Source organism: Rhodamnia argentea, chromosome 2 (assembly GCF_020921035.1).
Source record: "Rhodamnia argentea isolate NSW1041297 chromosome 2, ASM2092103v1, whole genome shotgun sequence".
Classification (NCBI taxonomy): Eukaryota; Viridiplantae; Streptophyta; class Magnoliopsida; order Myrtales; family Myrtaceae; genus Rhodamnia; species Rhodamnia argentea.
This window is the reverse complement of record NC_063151.1, coordinates 22,774,042-22,791,070: the sequence shown is the minus strand read 5'-3', so window position 1 is coordinate 22,791,070 and position 17,029 is coordinate 22,774,042. Positions and strand designations below refer to the sequence as shown.

The window sequence follows — 17,029 nt, the reverse complement described above, 5'->3', positions numbered from 1 at the left end:
AACTAATAAATAAAATTGCCGGGTCTCGAAAAAGCAATCTCGCAGCGGGCGCGCGGCGCGTGCTCTCGAAGGATGGTTGTGAAAGAACAGACTTCGGGATATTAAATACTGCACTAGGCATGATGGAATCGTGAGGATTTGATTTTTATAACGGAATCATTCTAATAACTCATAAACAAGTTTTCTGAAAAAAGTAACTTCTGTGCAGAATCATGAGAAACCAAATTTTAGTAACGGAATCATTCTAATCATTCATGGGTAAGAAGATCGGAATAACCGATTTTTACGCGTTTTAAATGCACTAAATTTGACGGAATCATTAGAAATCGATCTTAATGACGGAATCATTGTAATCATTCGGGAGCAAGTGTCGGATCGAAATCAACGATCGTCACATGTTTTCTGTAAAAAAGTAGTTTTTGTGTGAATTTTTTTGGGTAAAGTCAACGGGCCGATTCGCAATCCGAGAGGCGCCTCCTTCAAAGTTTCATTTGCTTTTTGCAAGTGGGAGTAACGAGGACGTAACGTAATGGTCGGTTTCATTACTCTCCTTGGAGATTAAAATCAAAAAAGAAAATTTGCTCCTTCAATTGAAAAGAACATAGATAGATTAAAGGAGTACCTAAGTTCACATTTTACATTTCATAAAGAGTAAATGGGATTCAAATCCTATTTTCTGGCCAAAAGGAAAATGCACTATTGTTTTTTTTTTTTTTTTAATTTTCGTCAATAATAGCGTCTTTTCTTTTTTCTATTTATCTACCATTTTCCTTTTCACCTCCTTCCTTCTCTCCGTCATCGGCAGGGGCACAGCCGAGCTCAATTCCGCACGACGCGCAGATTTCTGAGCCGCCCCAGTGGACTCGACGAATCTCCTTCTGATCTAATCGATTCCGAGGGCGAGCAAGATCTTCCTCACTGCACCTCGGATCGACGGGGATGTCGAGCGACAGCGAAGACCTCGACGAGGACGAGCTCCTCCAGATCGCTCTCAAGGAGCAAGCGGAGCGCGATGTCAGCTACCAGAAGCCCAGCTCCAAACCCCGCAAGCCGGTCGCGAATTACGTCCAGCCCCCTCCCGCGCCCCACCAGCATAGGAGCTCTGCTCCCGCCGCGCCCGCGAGGGCGGGCTACAGCAGCGGGCAGCGGCAGGGCGGCGACGGCAAGAACAGGAGTAGCAGCAATGGGAATAGGAGGGTGGTTGACGATGATGACGATTCGGAGGTTGAGATGCTGAGTATATCGAGCGGGGACGAGGATTCTACTAAGGATCGCGCGGGGTCGAGGGCCAGAGGTGGTGTGAGTGTTGGTTACAGGGCCGGGAGGGACGATGACAGAGTGTGGGATGGCGAGGAACCTGATTCCTGGAAGCGCGTGGACGAAGACGAGGTGAGTTCGAGATGGTAAACCTTAATTATCTCTCTCTCTCTCTTTTTTCAAGGACAAGTGTATTCGCAGATGTCAAATGATTCCCATTGGGTGTTTTTTCACTGTGTGCAGCCTTAATTGAAAAATGTTAAAGTATCTTTAGAATATATCCAAGATAAATTCCCTAGGCAATATATTGGTCTATGTTCTCGGGTTTGCGATATTTATCCAGGCTTGCAGCTATTCTGAATGATATCAGAAGCTATTAAACTAAAGTTATGTCCAATATCTAGTTATTTTTTGTTTCTTGCGCTGTAGTGGAAAATGTTTGTTTTGGGTCAAAATTTTTGCCCCTAACTGTCAGGGTTCTCAGAATTACAGAAATGATGATTCAGTCATCATTAGAATAAATTACTCTTTTCCGGCAGCTTGCTCGTAGGGTTCGTGAAATGCGGGAAACAAGGGCAGCACCTGTAGCTCCAAAACTGGAAAAGAAGGCATCAGTAGTGGGTAAAAAGGGGCTGAACACTTTGCAGTCATTCCCTCGTGGCATGGAATGTGTTGACCCACTTGGCTTGGGGTAGTTTTCTGCTCTTTCTCTGTGTCTAATTTTTCTAGGCCCCCAAGGTAATTGGCATTGTGCTGGCTTTACTCTGGCTTGTTCCCTTGGTGTTTAGTTGTCAATGTTATCTGATGTTAAGTGGCTTGTTGTTGGTAAGACACTATCACAGCTCTGCTCCTGTTTTGGAGCGAGCAAATTCTGTTTGTATCACATTTAAAGGCGATTTGAATCTGCATGTTATTGCTTTTTACCTTTACTTATTTACAGTGGCATTAAGATTGACAAATCCATGTAGATATTGGCTATCCCATAATATAAATTTTTGTGATCTAGACCTTTGATTGCTTTTGCCTTTTGTTCATTTTTTCTGACAGGATAATAGACAACAAATCATTACGGTTGATTACAGAAGCATCAGAAAGTTCTCCGTCAAAGAGTGGCAAAGAGAATGTTGATAACCTTCGTGGTACTATTTATCATCTATCACCTTTTAGCATGACTATCTGCTAAAACAAAAGATATCAAGACCTTGGCTTGTACTGATAACTTGATACATTAACGAGTGGAATGATGGAAGAGGTTCCCCATAGTTAACCTCGTTTAGCTTCTGGCCAGACAAAAAAGGAACCAGTTAGGGAAGCAACTCTTGGATCTAGGCAGACCTTATTTTCCGACATTATTAAATCTTTAGTTTATTTCAAAGTCGTTATCATATGGCATCAACAAACCACCGGCAATTTGAGCATGCTTCGATCTTCTTTAGTAGGCCTTGTCCAATACACCCATCACATCGTCCACGTTTATCTCCCTGGCAAAGATGTCCAGCAGAACTAGAAGTCTTATAGTTAGAAGTGGCTTGGTGAATCATGCTTTCGTCCATGTTAAGTAAAGTATCTCTTGAACCATGAATATGAGTTTGCATGTATTATATTCTTGAACCCCTCAACATATATTATATTTTCATGATTTGCTCCCAGTAGAAGCAAAAAGGCCATTTCTAAAAAGGGAAGTCACATCATTGGGATTTAAGTTTAGTACAGAGTTTATGGTAAATCTGCTTGTCAAACTTACAATGCTTTATTGCTTCGCCTGATTGACTTGTCATTTCACAGGTGATCCTGTATGTGTAAATATTTTGTGGATTCAGAAATTTCTTTGATGTATTATTGGCTATTTTTCTGATTTTCTTGCATCTTATCTTTGTTCTGGAATTTTCATCCATTGCTTCTTTTAAGTCTGAGCAATACTGGTGCTTTTGAGTTGCTTTTTGGATCTTAATTTAGTTGCCGGGATTGACACCAACCCTTGCAGAGAAGCTGATGTACTTCTCGGAAAATTTTGATGCTAAGATTTTTTTATCCCGGATACACCAAGAGACAAGTGCAGCAGACTTAGAGGCTGGTGCTCTTGCTCTGAAAACTGATCTCAGAGGAAGGACTCAACAGAGAAAGCAATTGGTTAAGGAAAACTTTGATTGCTTTGTCTCGTGCAAAACCACAATTGATGGTATGGATGATCCTGTCCAATCTGAGGGCCTATTTCTGATTCTGTCAAGTTACTAACTATTTTTTTGCTGCGATGGGGATTATATTACTTGTTAAAGTAATTCTGCCTGCCAGTTTCTTGATTTTATTTATTTATTATTTGACGAGTCAAATGTTGATTTTGTCAGACATTGAGTCAAAACTAAAACGGATTGAAGAAGACCCTGAAGGCACAGGAACTGCTCACCTGTTTAAGACTATTCAAGATGTAAGCTCATTGGCTAGTCGCGCTTTGGAGCCTCTCTTTGAGAGACAGGTTAGTAGCAACAATTACCGCTCATGCTTTCTGCATGCATACACTTTGTTGCGAGAGGTACTGTAAGTGATCAATGACTTGTTCAATTGGAATTTAGGCTCAAGCTGAGAAAATTCGTTCTGTCCAAGGAATGCTTCAAAGATTTCGAACTCTTTTCAACTTGCCTAGTACAATTCGTGGGAGCATCAGTAAGGGTGAGTACGACTTGGCAGTTAGGGAATACAAGAAGGCAAAGTCAATTGCTCTACCATCTCATGTAAGATTTTTACGGAGCCATGTTATTTTTTCCGGACTGATCTACTCTCTAGTTGGGTGGTCTTTTTGTGAAGTGCAAGTTCCACAATTAGGAAGAAGTGTGTCTGGTTGAGTGTTGTTATTTTTGTGTGCTACAAACTGGATGATAAGAAAAGAAGTGTGTGCCAGGAAGTCATCAAGAGATAATCTAAAAGAGCAAAATATGAGTTTGACGTTTCTGAAAGTGTGAGAGACTACTTTTGTAATGGTTGAGTGAGGAACTCTTGAACTCGATTTTAGTTTCTCCTTTATAAAAATGTGCTTGTTTTCCCCCTAATAAGGATAAAATGGTAGTTGGGATTTAGATAATAAAGTACTTTGTGATATTCTTAAGAAAAGTTTCAATTGCATAAATATCTTGCTTGTTTACTTGTGCTACAATTTTTGACCAAGATCTCTCTCTCTCTACACATCTTCCTTCCACCCTCCCTATATAATCCTTAACATTTAGTTTAAACTTGATAGCGCTCTTGCAAGCTGCTTTCTCATGAGAAAGCGGCTTTTGTGGGTTGTCATAAAAAAGAGTCACGTGCATCAAACTGTTGATGGAGCCTGATTTAGAGGCAAGATGTTGTCTCCATCCATTATGCTGCGTCTTGTTACATGTCCAAGGTTGTATAGCACTTAAACAGGACAGTATCATAATGTGGTCATATAACAATGCCCACAAACCAGAAATATGCAGCTTTAGCCTATTTGACTTGCTCTTTTGTGGTCTTGAATGACTTGCTTTCTGTAATAAAACTGAACCATATCTCATCATCAATGCCTACAGGTGGGAATACTTAAACGTGTACTTGAAGAGGTTGAAAAAGTGATGCAGGAGTTCAAAGGTACACTGTACAAGTCTATGGAAGACCCTCACATTGATTTAGCAAATGTAAGTTCCTCTTTTTTTTTTTTTTTTATTTTATCTTTTCCAAGTAAGAAGCTACAAACTCAAGTGAGGATGGATAATGCTTAAATAACATGCATACTTGGCTTCTGCATTTCTTAGCAACTGATATCATACTGGAAAGTAAAAAAAGTTGTTTCTTTGTTGTCGTAGTCAGAAAATAGAGAAATTCAGATCTCTTCTCGGATAAATGTGATCGGTGGAAAAAAATTTTTGGTCAGTAGAAAGGACAACCTCTGAGACAAAGCTGTCTTTTTTGGTATCAACACTGTCAAATGACATACCAATCAGAAAATAACATAGTCAAATGACATACTAAAAAATACGTCTATACCTTGCTCAGGTACCATGGTCATATTGTCATTCACCTTGCTAGGGAATGACAATTTTGGCTTAATTATGGCAGAATAGCTAAGTATTTGACATCTAGTCTAGCCTGTTTGTATGGTAGTGAGCTTAGTTGAGTTGGATTATCGTGGTAATTTCTACAGTTGTGAGATCATGGGTGTGAAATGATTATGGACCTGGGATTGCAGTCGCAAGGCCAAGTTTGGCTGATGGTTCTCTCAGCTGTGGGGATATTTTAGCTATTTCAATTGCCCCTTGTTTTAAGATTGGGTGTGACTTTCCAGAGGTCATAGCAGGTTGTGTCCTCCCATCCCTTGTGTCATTTGAACTTATGGTTTCATTAAGGAAACTAGAAAACTCATGTGATTAACAGTTTGAAATTAGTGTTTTCAAATTTTTAGCTTGAAGATATCAACATTAATAAACCTTGTTCTAAGTTTTTCATTTAATTAAATGATCCACTTCATATCATCAATACTGGGAAATTGTTGGTGCATCATTGTGGAATCACTATGTTTGTTTTAGTCACAGAACAATTAATCAATGTCATTCGTTTATTGTTCGCAGCCTGATGGTTTTGAATTTTGTCATGTAGGATGACATGCTTGTTTACTCACTTTTTTAATAACATGTATTACTGAATAAACCAAAGATAAATCAGAGATAATTTTGTTTTATGGTATGTATTTAATTTTAAATGCATGTTATTTTTCTATCCCTGAAACAGTGGATTTGAAGATATAAAGTGACACAACAACAACAATTGAATAATATCTTTATGAGCGTTGAGTATTAATTTGAGTAAGAAAGAGTTCTGATTTTGAAGAACGTAGTGGGTAATGCTCACGTCATGTGGTGCGATCACATGAATACGCCACCTACTTGTATTTATTATCGATTTCATTTTATTGGTAGATGATATTAGATGACAAATCACATATAATATGATTTCATTCTATTTCTTGATTACATTAAATAAGGAATCGCATATTGCCATTTTAGAGTACTTGCTGCGGCTTTCATCCACATATTTTGATTGGACAAGAAAAAGACAATTAAATTTGTCCTAGCATGTCTTTTGCCATTGGGACCAGTAAAGAATTTGATATTAGCAATCGTCAGCCAATACTTTTGGAACTTTTTCAGCTTGTCTTTTGCTGGTTTATGCAAATGACTGTTCTTTAAGGTGTTGATCTGTTGATTGGTTTTCTCTTGGCTGATGGTTTGTAATGTTTTTTGTAGCTTGAAAACACAGTGAGATTGTTGCTAGAGCTGGAACCTGAATCTGACCCTGTATGGCATTATTTGAATATCCAGGTTTGTATATTTATGTCCATGTTAGAATGTGATTTTCCTTTTGTGAAAACTGTAAGCATTTCCTAATGATGATTTTCCTGTGAACTCATAGACAACAATTCAGTTTGACTTGCTGAGGTCTAGAACTCTGGAGATTCTTTTTCTGCCAATCCTTAAGGGGGTTTCTGCTAGCCGTTTATCAACAGGCCTGACGAAACTTTCCAATCCCCTTATGTAGCCAAAACAAAATAATAGATAGAGAGCGCAAAGAGGGAATCAACAATTGTGCACTTTCTGTTTAGATTTATCCTTCTGTATCTCTGGAAAAGTGAGCTCTTTCCCCTCAACAGCATTGTTTCTGACTATTCCAGAATCAAAGAATTCGGGGTTTGCTAGAGAAGTGCTCTTTAGACCATGAAGCAAGGAGGGAGAATCTGCAAAATGAGCTGCGTGAAAGGGCTGTTTCTGATGCAAGATGGAGGCACATTCAGCAAAATCTGAATGAGCCCGTAAGCTCACAATCTGAAGTACTCGACTAATCATCATGTTGTGGCAGAGGAGATCGTTCTTGTTGCTAATGATGATTTCACTTCTTACAGTCAGATGACAGTAGTCCCAATCCTGGCAACATCAACATGTTAGTAGATGCAGAGTCACTAGACTTGGCAGGCGAAGAAGTTGATGCTCTCAGAGGCAAATATATCCATAGGTTGACTTCTGTTATTGTCTATCATGTACCAGCATTCTGGAAAGTAGCACTTTCTGTTTTCAGCGGGAAATTTGCAAAGGTATTCCTTTTCTAATCTTCAGTTGAGATTCTATGTGTGATTTGGGTCAATACATCGGGACATTCTCGATTTAGTAGTTTTCCTATACATCACTTGGCATTCAATTCCAGCATCGTGTCCTATACGTATTCTCTGAGAAGTGGAATTATGCAATTGTAGATCTGTCGCGTTATGGATGACAATGCGTAACTAGTGAGTTTCAGCATTTATCTATATTTGCATACGTCAATATTTAAGGATTGCAAGAGAGAAGGTCTGAGAAAGACAACTAAATTGTTACTCAAATACAAGAATACATAAGATGCTCTATGTAGAGAGAGTAAAAGATATATCTGACTACCTCGCTTAGTATTTATTTACTAGCTGATGAATAACACCATTAGACATACTTCAACAGTGTAACCTTTGTCTGATAGAACTGCTCCAGAATTTGTAAAATCTGGCAAGTATATTGCTAGTTGCAGATAGCAGTGTGCTCAGGTGAAAGGGAATCCATTTCCGAGTAAGAAGAAGAGCCCCTTAACGAGCTAATTTAAGTTGTTGAAGTTTTATCCGAATGGAACATTTTCTGGTGGAATTTCTCCCACCTACTTGGGTCAACCGCGGGTTGATCATACCCTTTGCTTTTTATGATTATTTACAGATTCATAGCAAAGCACAATTAGATTATTTAATAAGATATTGATACAATGGTTATGGCAATTTCTGTCTGTAATGACATTGTTTTCTGGTTTTCTCATCGCTGATGTTTACGTGAATGGGCTTTTGGATTGAATGCTTGTTTGTGTCCAGCGTCATTTAGAACATTCTTGCATCAGCTTGAGAGTTGGTTTAGAACTCTCACTTCAACTTGTTCAAGAACTCTTGGATCAGGGAGTCCGTGGCTAGCCAATTCCCGTAAGACCTTATTACGATTGTTTCTCAGTAGTTGTGCTTTGCAGCCAAAAGAGGAAATAAATTTTGCTTAGAAGTTATTATAACTGTTCCCCAGTTGCTCTTTCCCTCTGTTTATGTTTGTGGGTGCATGGTGGTTTGGGTGTGGAATTGACTCTGCAGGTGTAAAAATAGGCATGGGTCATGGTGCATCCATTTGCACGTCAGTGCATGTGCTCATCAATGTGACATGGGCATGTGTGTCAGCTTCCTTGTGTAGCCATTGGTCACTTATAATAGAAACTTTGTAATTTGTCTGTTTGAATTGACTTGAGGACTGACTTTATTATGGTTTTGCTATCCCAGTCTTCCCAAGTTTCTGCTGATTCAAACATAAACAGCACGGGAAATAAACCTGAGGAAAAAGTCGGAGAAGGGAAGTACTCAAGCCATTCTCTTGAGGAAGTTGCTGCGATGATACGGCAGACCTTATCAGCCTATGAAGCAAAGGTATTTCTTTTGCATTTTGATAGTGAATTTTTGGCAAGTTCCTGAACATTTTGGACAGACATCAGCTTTCTGTTCTCCCCTGCTCTGAGATTGTCATGTATTGCAATGAATATTACGTTTCAGTCGACACTGATCTGTAGCTGATACTTTGATCTCAATCTTTGAATATATATAATATTTCCATATGACTTTCTAAATTTAAGGAATGGTTTCTGGAATCTTTATTTAAAGACTTTTTCAGGAAAGCACACTTGCTTTGTATGTTGTCTTAATGACTTCTTAGCTGCTTTAGTGCTATATTGCTTTACGTATTGGAGGTTGTAATCTCATTCTTATCATTTTTGAAAGTTGATTACTTCACGTAATTTGATGTGTAGCTAACCACATGGATGTGCACACTTTTTAAAGTTTTTATGAACAATCAATTCTGATAAACAATCATTTTGTTCATAATAATGTACATATTTTATGTTTAGTTGAAAGTTATTGTCTGTCTCTGGGTTATATTGATATTTGAGTCTACTAAAAAGGAAAATACTTATGCTGTGCTTACTGTTTACCTCATGGCAGCTTGTTAAGCATAAAAAGTTATTTTACACGTGATATAATATTTTTGAGCAAGGATTGTTCCCTCCATCTTGAGTTGCATTGGTGATAATGAGCTTGCAGCTAAAAAAAGAAGAAAATTATGTAGAACACCATTGTTCAATTCTAGTCTTTGAGGCTTGTACAGCGCAATGTTAAGAGCTGGTCTGATAATGGTGGTGAGCCTATGTGGCATCTTTACTTTCATGGAACTGTGGATTCCCACAAACACAAAAATTGAGAATCAGATATATATAACTTTCGATTGAGGAGTTCAATAAACTTTGGATCGGGAATCCAAGCCTCTGCTTGAATGAAATATTAATGGTAAATTTTGCATGAAAGCATCATTCTGGAAATTCTCCGATACTGGCATTGCTGGCCATCTTTGGATTAAAGATCATATCACAAAAAAGATGTGACAATTTTGTTCAGTTGACGATAATTCTGATGATAACGTAAGATCCTAAAGGAGTCATTTAGGATGATGCTGGTAGATTAGATCAGGATCCTTTCAATTTATGGCATGAATGAGTTGTGACTTCCAATGATGGCAGCATCACCAGTTTGTGGAGAGGGCATAGAAAAGGTCTACTTTTACACTGGATAGCATTTGATTTAACAATCTAATTGATATACGAAGATGCATGTGGACATTCAGTGCATGCTGAGAATGCTAATGGGAGGACGTTGAAACCTTTAGGTCTTGTCTGATTACATGGACTGAACTCAAGGGAATGGGAGCTTTCTCCTAGATTGTTTGGTCACCTCTAATTAAAGGGAATGGCAGGTGAAATTTGGCAATAAAAAGGGCTCTGTACCGTGTTTTCAATGACATGGAGGGACATGGGTTAGGGGCAGGTCTAATTGAGTTGTGAACTCATAATAAGGAAAGTTTGCAAAAAGAGTAGTAATATGATGTGGATTAAAGGATATTAATCTACATAAACTGTATAGCAAGTGACAAACAGAATATCATACCATTTATAGATTGCTATCTGATTCTGATGCTATACCAAACACGGTGATTCAGATTTTACTTTCCGTTTGAATTACACAATTTCATTCCTATTTCTTCCAATCTATACTTTTTATTTCATTCTTGCCAATCAAACGAGGCCTCGATGTTTGATGGCTATAGTAAAAAGTGTCAATTCTTTTATTCCGAAAAAAGTATTTTTAATTTAGTGGTGGGACCTGTTTGGAAAAAAACATCCTTGTTCGTCGCCTGATCATGTTCCTCAATCTTCTAATGGTACTGGCTCTTAGATTCTACAAAAGGAATAGCGAGATCTGCTTTTACGCTACTGCTCCTTTTGCTTTGTGAAATACTTATCAGAACTTTAATCTGCATTTAGGTTGTACTGCTATCTCATTGGGAGCTTTTCAATAGAATTGTGCGTTCACTGTCTGTCCAGGTACATAACACCTTCCGGGAACTTGGAGAATCGAACATTCTCGGGTCGTACATGAGTGATGCCATAAATGAAATATCTAAAGCATGCCGAAGTTTTGAAGTTAAAGAATCAGCTCCTCCCAGTGCTGGTATATACTCTACTCCTCTAGCTTCATTCTGTTGACGTCTCCAAGTACTCTGACCATCCTTGCTTCTTTGCAGTTTCAGCTCTTCGTGCATTGCATTCTGAGATCACAAAGATCTACATATTAAGGCTATGCTCATGGATGCGGGCAATGACAGAAGAGGCATCTAGGGAAGAAACTTGGGTTCCGGTGTCTATTCTTGAAAGAAATAAGTCTCCATACACTATCTCCTTCTTGCCTTTGGCATTCCGCTCTATTGTGAGTTCAGCAATGGATCAGATAAACATGTAAGTAATCCATTGCACTCCATGTCGATGCTTTGGCTTATACATAAGCAGCTCAGCACTGGCCTACTTTAATTAGCCCCTGGTTTGTAGGACTTTCGAGTGCCTTTCTTTGATGGAAGTTGATGTGGGTCTGTTTGAGGTGTTATTCCTCATTTTCCTAGGAATTCTCTTGAGGGGAGACCCTTATTATGCTCTATCCAGAAGGTGCTAAAGGAGAAAGAGAAGTTCATTGCAGAACTAGGAACATCCATTCTGATGAAAGAAAAGTTCATTGGCAGAACTAGGAACATCAATTATGAGGACTAACATTACTCGGACAAAAACATACACAAACTGACAGAATAGTAGCCTTTAGATTGATAACGACAAAGATTCTCCTCATCTCCACTTGTATATTCCAAATCTGATTTCTCGCAGCAGTCCATGGAATATAAAAGGGGAACTCATGCCTCCAAATCTGCTTTCAGACTAGTTGAATAGGTCTAGGATGAGCCACAGTTCTTTTAAGTTTGATTAAGAAGCACTCTTGGTGTTTTCATCCAATCTCAAACTTCACTGACATTTTATACCTTTATGCAAACCAAGTATTAATAGAAACTTTGGCTTTCCTCTTTCCAGTCTTTAGTGTTTTAAAACAATGAGTCCGCAACATGTTCCAGTTTGAAACATCAGCTACCATCTCTTGTTTTCAACAGCAATAGCAGACAAATCCTAGAGAGAGAGATTAACATTTTCAGCACGCACATATTTACCTTTCTGTTATTTTTCTAGAGGCTTAACCAACCTTTCCCATCCACCCTTCACAGTGCCATATGCGAGTGAGTCTAAGGGGAGCATATGAAAACCCTGTTGAGATGCCAGAATATCCATCTGCTCAACTTCTCCAAAGGAAATTCTTTGCAAATTCCATAATCTGTTGGAGAAGGATGTGGGGAATAGGAATACTGGTATTACTCAATTTTTTTGTTTTTTTCAATGTAGAAACATCCCCTTTTGATAAAAGAACTCCCAATTGGTCAGTTTTCTGTCCATTCTCTCAATTATGGGTTCTATTTAAAGTAAAGTTGGGCACCTGGTGTGATGCCGAAATAAGACATGTGGGGTGGGTGGGTGGGTGGGCTGTATATGTTCCTAGTGCAGGCCACCCATATTAATTGTTGTCATGCTGCTTGGTCCCCTTCTCCCATCCTTTTCCCTTAACCGAGCAAAGAAGGATTACAAATATGGTATCATCTGAGATGCTGTCTTGACGAAATGGGTCTTCACATTTGACTCCCTCCTATAATAGTGATGAAATAAAACAGAACTGCCCATACACTCTTAGAATGTGTTCCAGAAATCATCATTACGCGAAAGCACATGTTCTTGTTCATCTGTTTTGCTGAGAATCTCTCCAAAAGTAGTTTAAAGAAAGTATTATGCCTGTGTGGGGGGAAAATCTTTTGCTTTCATGCCCCTAGGATAACTGATTGCTACAAGCAGACAAAAGCACATGTCATTATCTTGAATTTATTTAAATGATTCCACATGTGCTCTAACATATGTTTCTAATTTTGTGTTCATGGCTTTCCTTTGCAGGATGATTCAGTCCATGAAGAGTGAGGCAACAAAGTCGGAAGATATGCTTCTACAGCTCCAAGAAATTCTAGAATCTGTTAGACTTGCATTTCTGAACTGTTTTCTTGATTTTGCTGGTATGGTGGATTTAGTGGTCATTGCATCACTTTTCATACTCCAAAATTTACAAACATCCTAGTTGGTAATTCTTATTCATTTGCATGCATCAATCAGGTCATCTAGAGCGCATTGGTGGTGAGCTAGCACAGAATAAATCAGGCAAAGAGAGTCCCTACTTGCAGAATGGCTACTCAAATGAACTGGAAGAAAATATCTTGACTGATCTCCCTGGAAGTGCACATCAGCGGTTATTAATTGTCCTCAGTAATATTGGATATTGCAAGGATGAGCTTTCTTACGAGTTGTACAACAAATACAGACAAATCTGGCTTCAATCTATGTATGTCTTTTCCATATTGAAATATAGAAGAACACGTTTATCTGATAGGGCTGTCTTAAATTGCTTATGGCAGTATGCGCAGTGTAAAACTGGAAACAAACTTAAGTCTGCTTCATTACCCAAATTAGCTCACACTTCAAGTATTATTATGTTTAAACTTGGCCTATTGATTGATTTCAAAAAGTACACATCATATACTCTGGCAAATTGGATTATAATTTACTTGTTTTGAGAAATTATAGCTTATGTGGTACTTTTTTAATTGGCACTTCTTATCGTCCTACTTTTTGAGTCCGGCTCCTTTCCATTTGCTTAGATGGAGAGCAATATCCTGGTAATAAATCAGTCAATGCACAAAGCAATGCCCTTTTTCTTGCATTCCTTTGTTTATTATAGAACTTCTCTTGCCTTTTTATATGTTTTTTAAAATGTATATGCTATGGAAAATGCTTATCTAGTCTTGATTCAGGGTAAAGGACGAAGGGGACAGTGATATACAAGATTTGGTAATATCTTTCTCAGGGCTTGAAGAGAAAATTCTTGAGCAGTATACATTTGCAAAGGTATGGCTTCACATTCACCCATGGTGATTCTTGGTGTGTGTGTGTGTGTGTGTGTGTGTGTAAAATGTCAATGTTCATCACCAGTGGGACTTCCTCAATGTGATATTGTGACGTCATGGAAGTGAGGTGATGTGCAAATCAAACATAACATCGTGAATCATGTGATACTTTTGCTTGGCTTGCTGCCTGCCATAAATGTATTTTTTGATCTGTTACTGAAAATTTTGGTGTCTGTGCAGGCAAATTTAATCAGGGAAGCTGCTGTGAGCTATTTGTTGGATTCTGGCGTTCATTGGGGCTCAGCACCTGCAGTCAAAGTGAGGTTTTGAACTAATATAGGATGGCAACTTTTCTTAATATTTTTATATGTTGAACTTCTCGTAAAGATCCATAGTAATATTGGGGCGATACTCTGTAGGGTGTGCGGGATGCAGCTGTGGAGTTAATGCACACGTTGGTAGCTGTTCATGCTGAGGTATGTAAAGCCTGTCTTATGATTGTATAATTCTATTACTCCTTGTTCCCACCTACTGCTTTTCATGGCTAGTGTTTATAGTATCTGATCTCTTCTACTTTTGTTGTTCATAAGATGTGATCTCTATGGCTAGAATTTCACATGAATTGACAATCTGAACTTATTGTATCTTGTACTTAGTTATCTATAGTTCCGTCAATAAAGCTTTTCTTATTGTACTTCTCAAAACAGGTTTATGCGGGGGCTAAGCCTCTGTTGGAAAAGATCCTTGGTGTTCTTGTGGAAGGTTTGGTTGATACGTTTCTTAGTCTCTTTAATGAGAACACAGGCAAAGAACTTAGATCACTTGATGCAAATGGTTTCTGCCAGCTCATGCTTGAGGTATGATTTATTTAGGAGCTGACTGCTGCGACTTTTTTACGTTAGGCTTGCTGGCTGTTTCTTCTAATATGGTCAAGTCAAGACATGGAGTTTGTGATGATGCATCAGTTTTTATTGTTCATTTCATTGTAAAAGTTAAAGGCAGAGGTAACGCTGCTCTCCGTAACAGACTGTTGGTAACAGTCACCCCATGGATGTGCTAATGCGGTTACATCCAAAAATAATTGGGCAGGAGGATAATTGGAGTAGAGGATAACAAAATAATGGAGCTTATAATCATAAGTTTAATTCCAAAGCTTGTTTTTCTTCCTGTTACTTGCTTTTGCATATGGCCTCTGTACCTAGCCGCTTTTGCTACCATTTGCTTAGTCCTATTGGACTATGTTAGGCTGCAAAGAGGGATGTAGTATGTTATTTTTTGTGCAGCAACCTGCAACGGTAGTGGTCCATTACCAATATGTAAATTTGTTTCATGATTTTTAATTCCCATTACACTTGTCTTCATACTCTCTCTGAGTCGCTCTCTCATTTTCCAATTTCTGATATTTCCTACACATCCACCTGACCACTACCAGCTGCCACCACCACCACAGTCGCTGCAGCCATCACCATCATCTCTCTCTCTCTCTCTCTCTCTTCAGCGTTTCTACCTCATTAATTCCTTCTTTCTTTGTTGTTCTTTATGCCGTGGCATTTTCGGTTGTGTTCTTCTTATACATCAGTAGAGATCATGGGAAAAACACTCGATTTGCTGAACCAACCTATCTTACGTGTCTTCTGCAGCTTGAATATTTTGAGTTCGTGTTGAATCCATATTTTACGGCTGATGCAAGGGAGTCCTTGAAATCTTTACAAGGGGTGCTGTTGGAGAAAGCCACTGAGAGCATGTCAGAGGCTGCTGAGAATCCAGGCCACAACCGGCGCTCAACTCGTGGAAGTGAAGACGCGCTTGCAGATGAAAGGCAGCAGGGGATGGGTGTCTCACCAGATGATTTAATTGTAAGGAATAATAGTGGCCTCCTTATGTTTATCCACTGGGAGGACGTGGTTGTGCTTTTCTTTGGATTCTTATCATGTTTCCTGCAGCTAATCTCTGCCGAAGTTCCTGGAGCTATTTATGTGAGCCCTTTTTCATGGATGAAATTTGAAAATCCATCTCATAGTAAATTTCTGGGTTACACTAGAAGACCACAGAAGCTCTAATTAACATCTGATACTGTGACTTTACCTTTAAAGCCTGTCTATGCATGAAGGTCATGTGAAGTGGATGTGGAACCCAAGTAGTGGACTGAAATTTGGTGTAGAAATTGAGAGTCATCATCTGTCTTACTATTTCACGGTTTGGTTGCAGAGTCAAGGATCGGTGGTGCAATAATAGTTCTGTTTCACTTCCCTTCTTGTTCTCTTCATCTTCTGACTTTCTGGGTTTTGAAGTAGTTTGGTTGATAAAAGCTTCCTCTCCGTGCTTTTGAGTGCTACAGGCTCTTGCACAGCAATATAGCTCCGAGTTACTACAAGCAGAGCTCGAGAGGACTCGGATCAACACAGCATGCTTTGTTGAGTCTATCGCATTGGATTCGGTGCCAGAACCAGCCAGAGCTGCATACTCTCCCTTTAAGGGGCCTGTGAATTCACCTAGCAGAAACTACAGAGGCACAGCTGTGGTTGGGTCACCGAGTTACTCCCGACAGAGGCGTAGATAGGTTCATAACAGCTACCCCAATTTTTTCTTTGGGGGGAGCTGAGACTTTGTTGTAATGTGTTTCTTTTCCCATGTCTGTATATGGTTGGCAGATACCTTATTCTTTCATAAGCAGCCTCTTTCCCCATCGCCTGATGCCCATTTCTGTTCTGATTGATTTGTTTTAGTCGTTTGCTGCCAAGCGTCTGTTTTGCTGTTTATATCTAACTTAAAAGGACACGCTAGAACAAGCCCTCATAGCTTGTACATTTCTGCTTTTCTTTTTTGGTCAAATTCATCGTAGTTTGTAAAGAAGTTGGTTTTGATGCTCTCAAGAGTCTGCCAGAGTGGTTGTCCACATTGTTTCTTATTTAATGTGGCATTGTGCTCGATCCTCTGACTTTCCGCTATGTCTCTTCTGTTTGCCTTATCGAAGAGCTGACCACTGATGACGGCTCGAGATCATTTCAGTTATCCTGAACAGTTTGTGAATGTCATTACTTCTTCGCGTCCAGCTTCGCCTCCTTTCCCGATGTTTGTTTCCGCTTTTCTCCGCTTATTCATCAAAATATTTTTCGATAAGCATTTTCAATCTGCATGAAAGCTGGCTCAAAGGAAATGTTCGGCTCGTCCCGTGGTTTGTAACCCTAGGAGCTGCAACAACGAGTTTGGCCTGAGCAATTTGCATAGGCTTGGCTGGGGTGAGGTTGGGTTTTGCAATTTCAAGAGATGAACCCAAGGGAGGCCGAATTGACGAGTTCAAC

The 17,029-nt window shown here is 39.2% G+C and overlaps 1 protein-coding gene across 2 annotated transcripts; it reads left to right on the top strand.

Moving 5' to 3' along the window:
- The first annotated feature begins 783 nt into the window (after positions 1-783).
- Positions 784-16,655, top strand: LOC115750677 (exocyst complex component SEC5A-like). 2 transcript variants are annotated; one of them, XM_030688183.2, is made up of 21 exons: positions 784-1,389; positions 1,797-1,948; positions 2,305-2,396; positions 3,242-3,436; positions 3,603-3,730; positions 3,828-3,986; positions 4,800-4,904; positions 6,510-6,584; positions 6,935-7,072; positions 7,163-7,351; positions 8,591-8,734; positions 10,738-10,864; positions 10,938-11,148; positions 12,727-12,842; positions 12,940-13,165; positions 13,635-13,728; positions 13,968-14,045; positions 14,147-14,203; positions 14,435-14,584; positions 15,368-15,583; positions 16,066-16,655. In XM_030688183.2, the coding sequence occupies exons 1-21, from the start codon at positions 940-942 to the stop codon at positions 16,285-16,287; spliced, it is 3,324 nt and encodes a 1,107-aa protein (XP_030544043.1). In that variant the 5' UTR covers positions 784-939; the 3' UTR covers positions 16,288-16,655. The 2 variants fall into 2 exon arrangements, with proteins under 2 accessions (XP_030544043.1, XP_030544042.1); XM_030688182.2 differs by having other exon boundaries at positions 6,935-7,090.
- The last annotated feature ends 374 nt before the right edge of the window (positions 16,656-17,029 follow it).

Excerpts from the sequence above, each read along its gene's own strand:
- LOC115750677 (XM_030688182.2), top strand. The coding sequence starts at position 940 with ATGTCGAGCGACAGCGAAGACCTCGACGAGGACGAGCTCCTCCAGATC. Across the intron at positions 6,585-6,934 it reads GGCATTATTTGAATATCCAG|AATCAAAGAATTCGGGGTTT; the intron begins GTTTGTATATTT and ends TGACTATTCCAG. Across the intron at positions 10,865-10,937 it reads ATCAGCTCCTCCCAGTGCTG|TTTCAGCTCTTCGTGCATTG; the intron begins GTATATACTCTA and ends GCTTCTTTGCAG.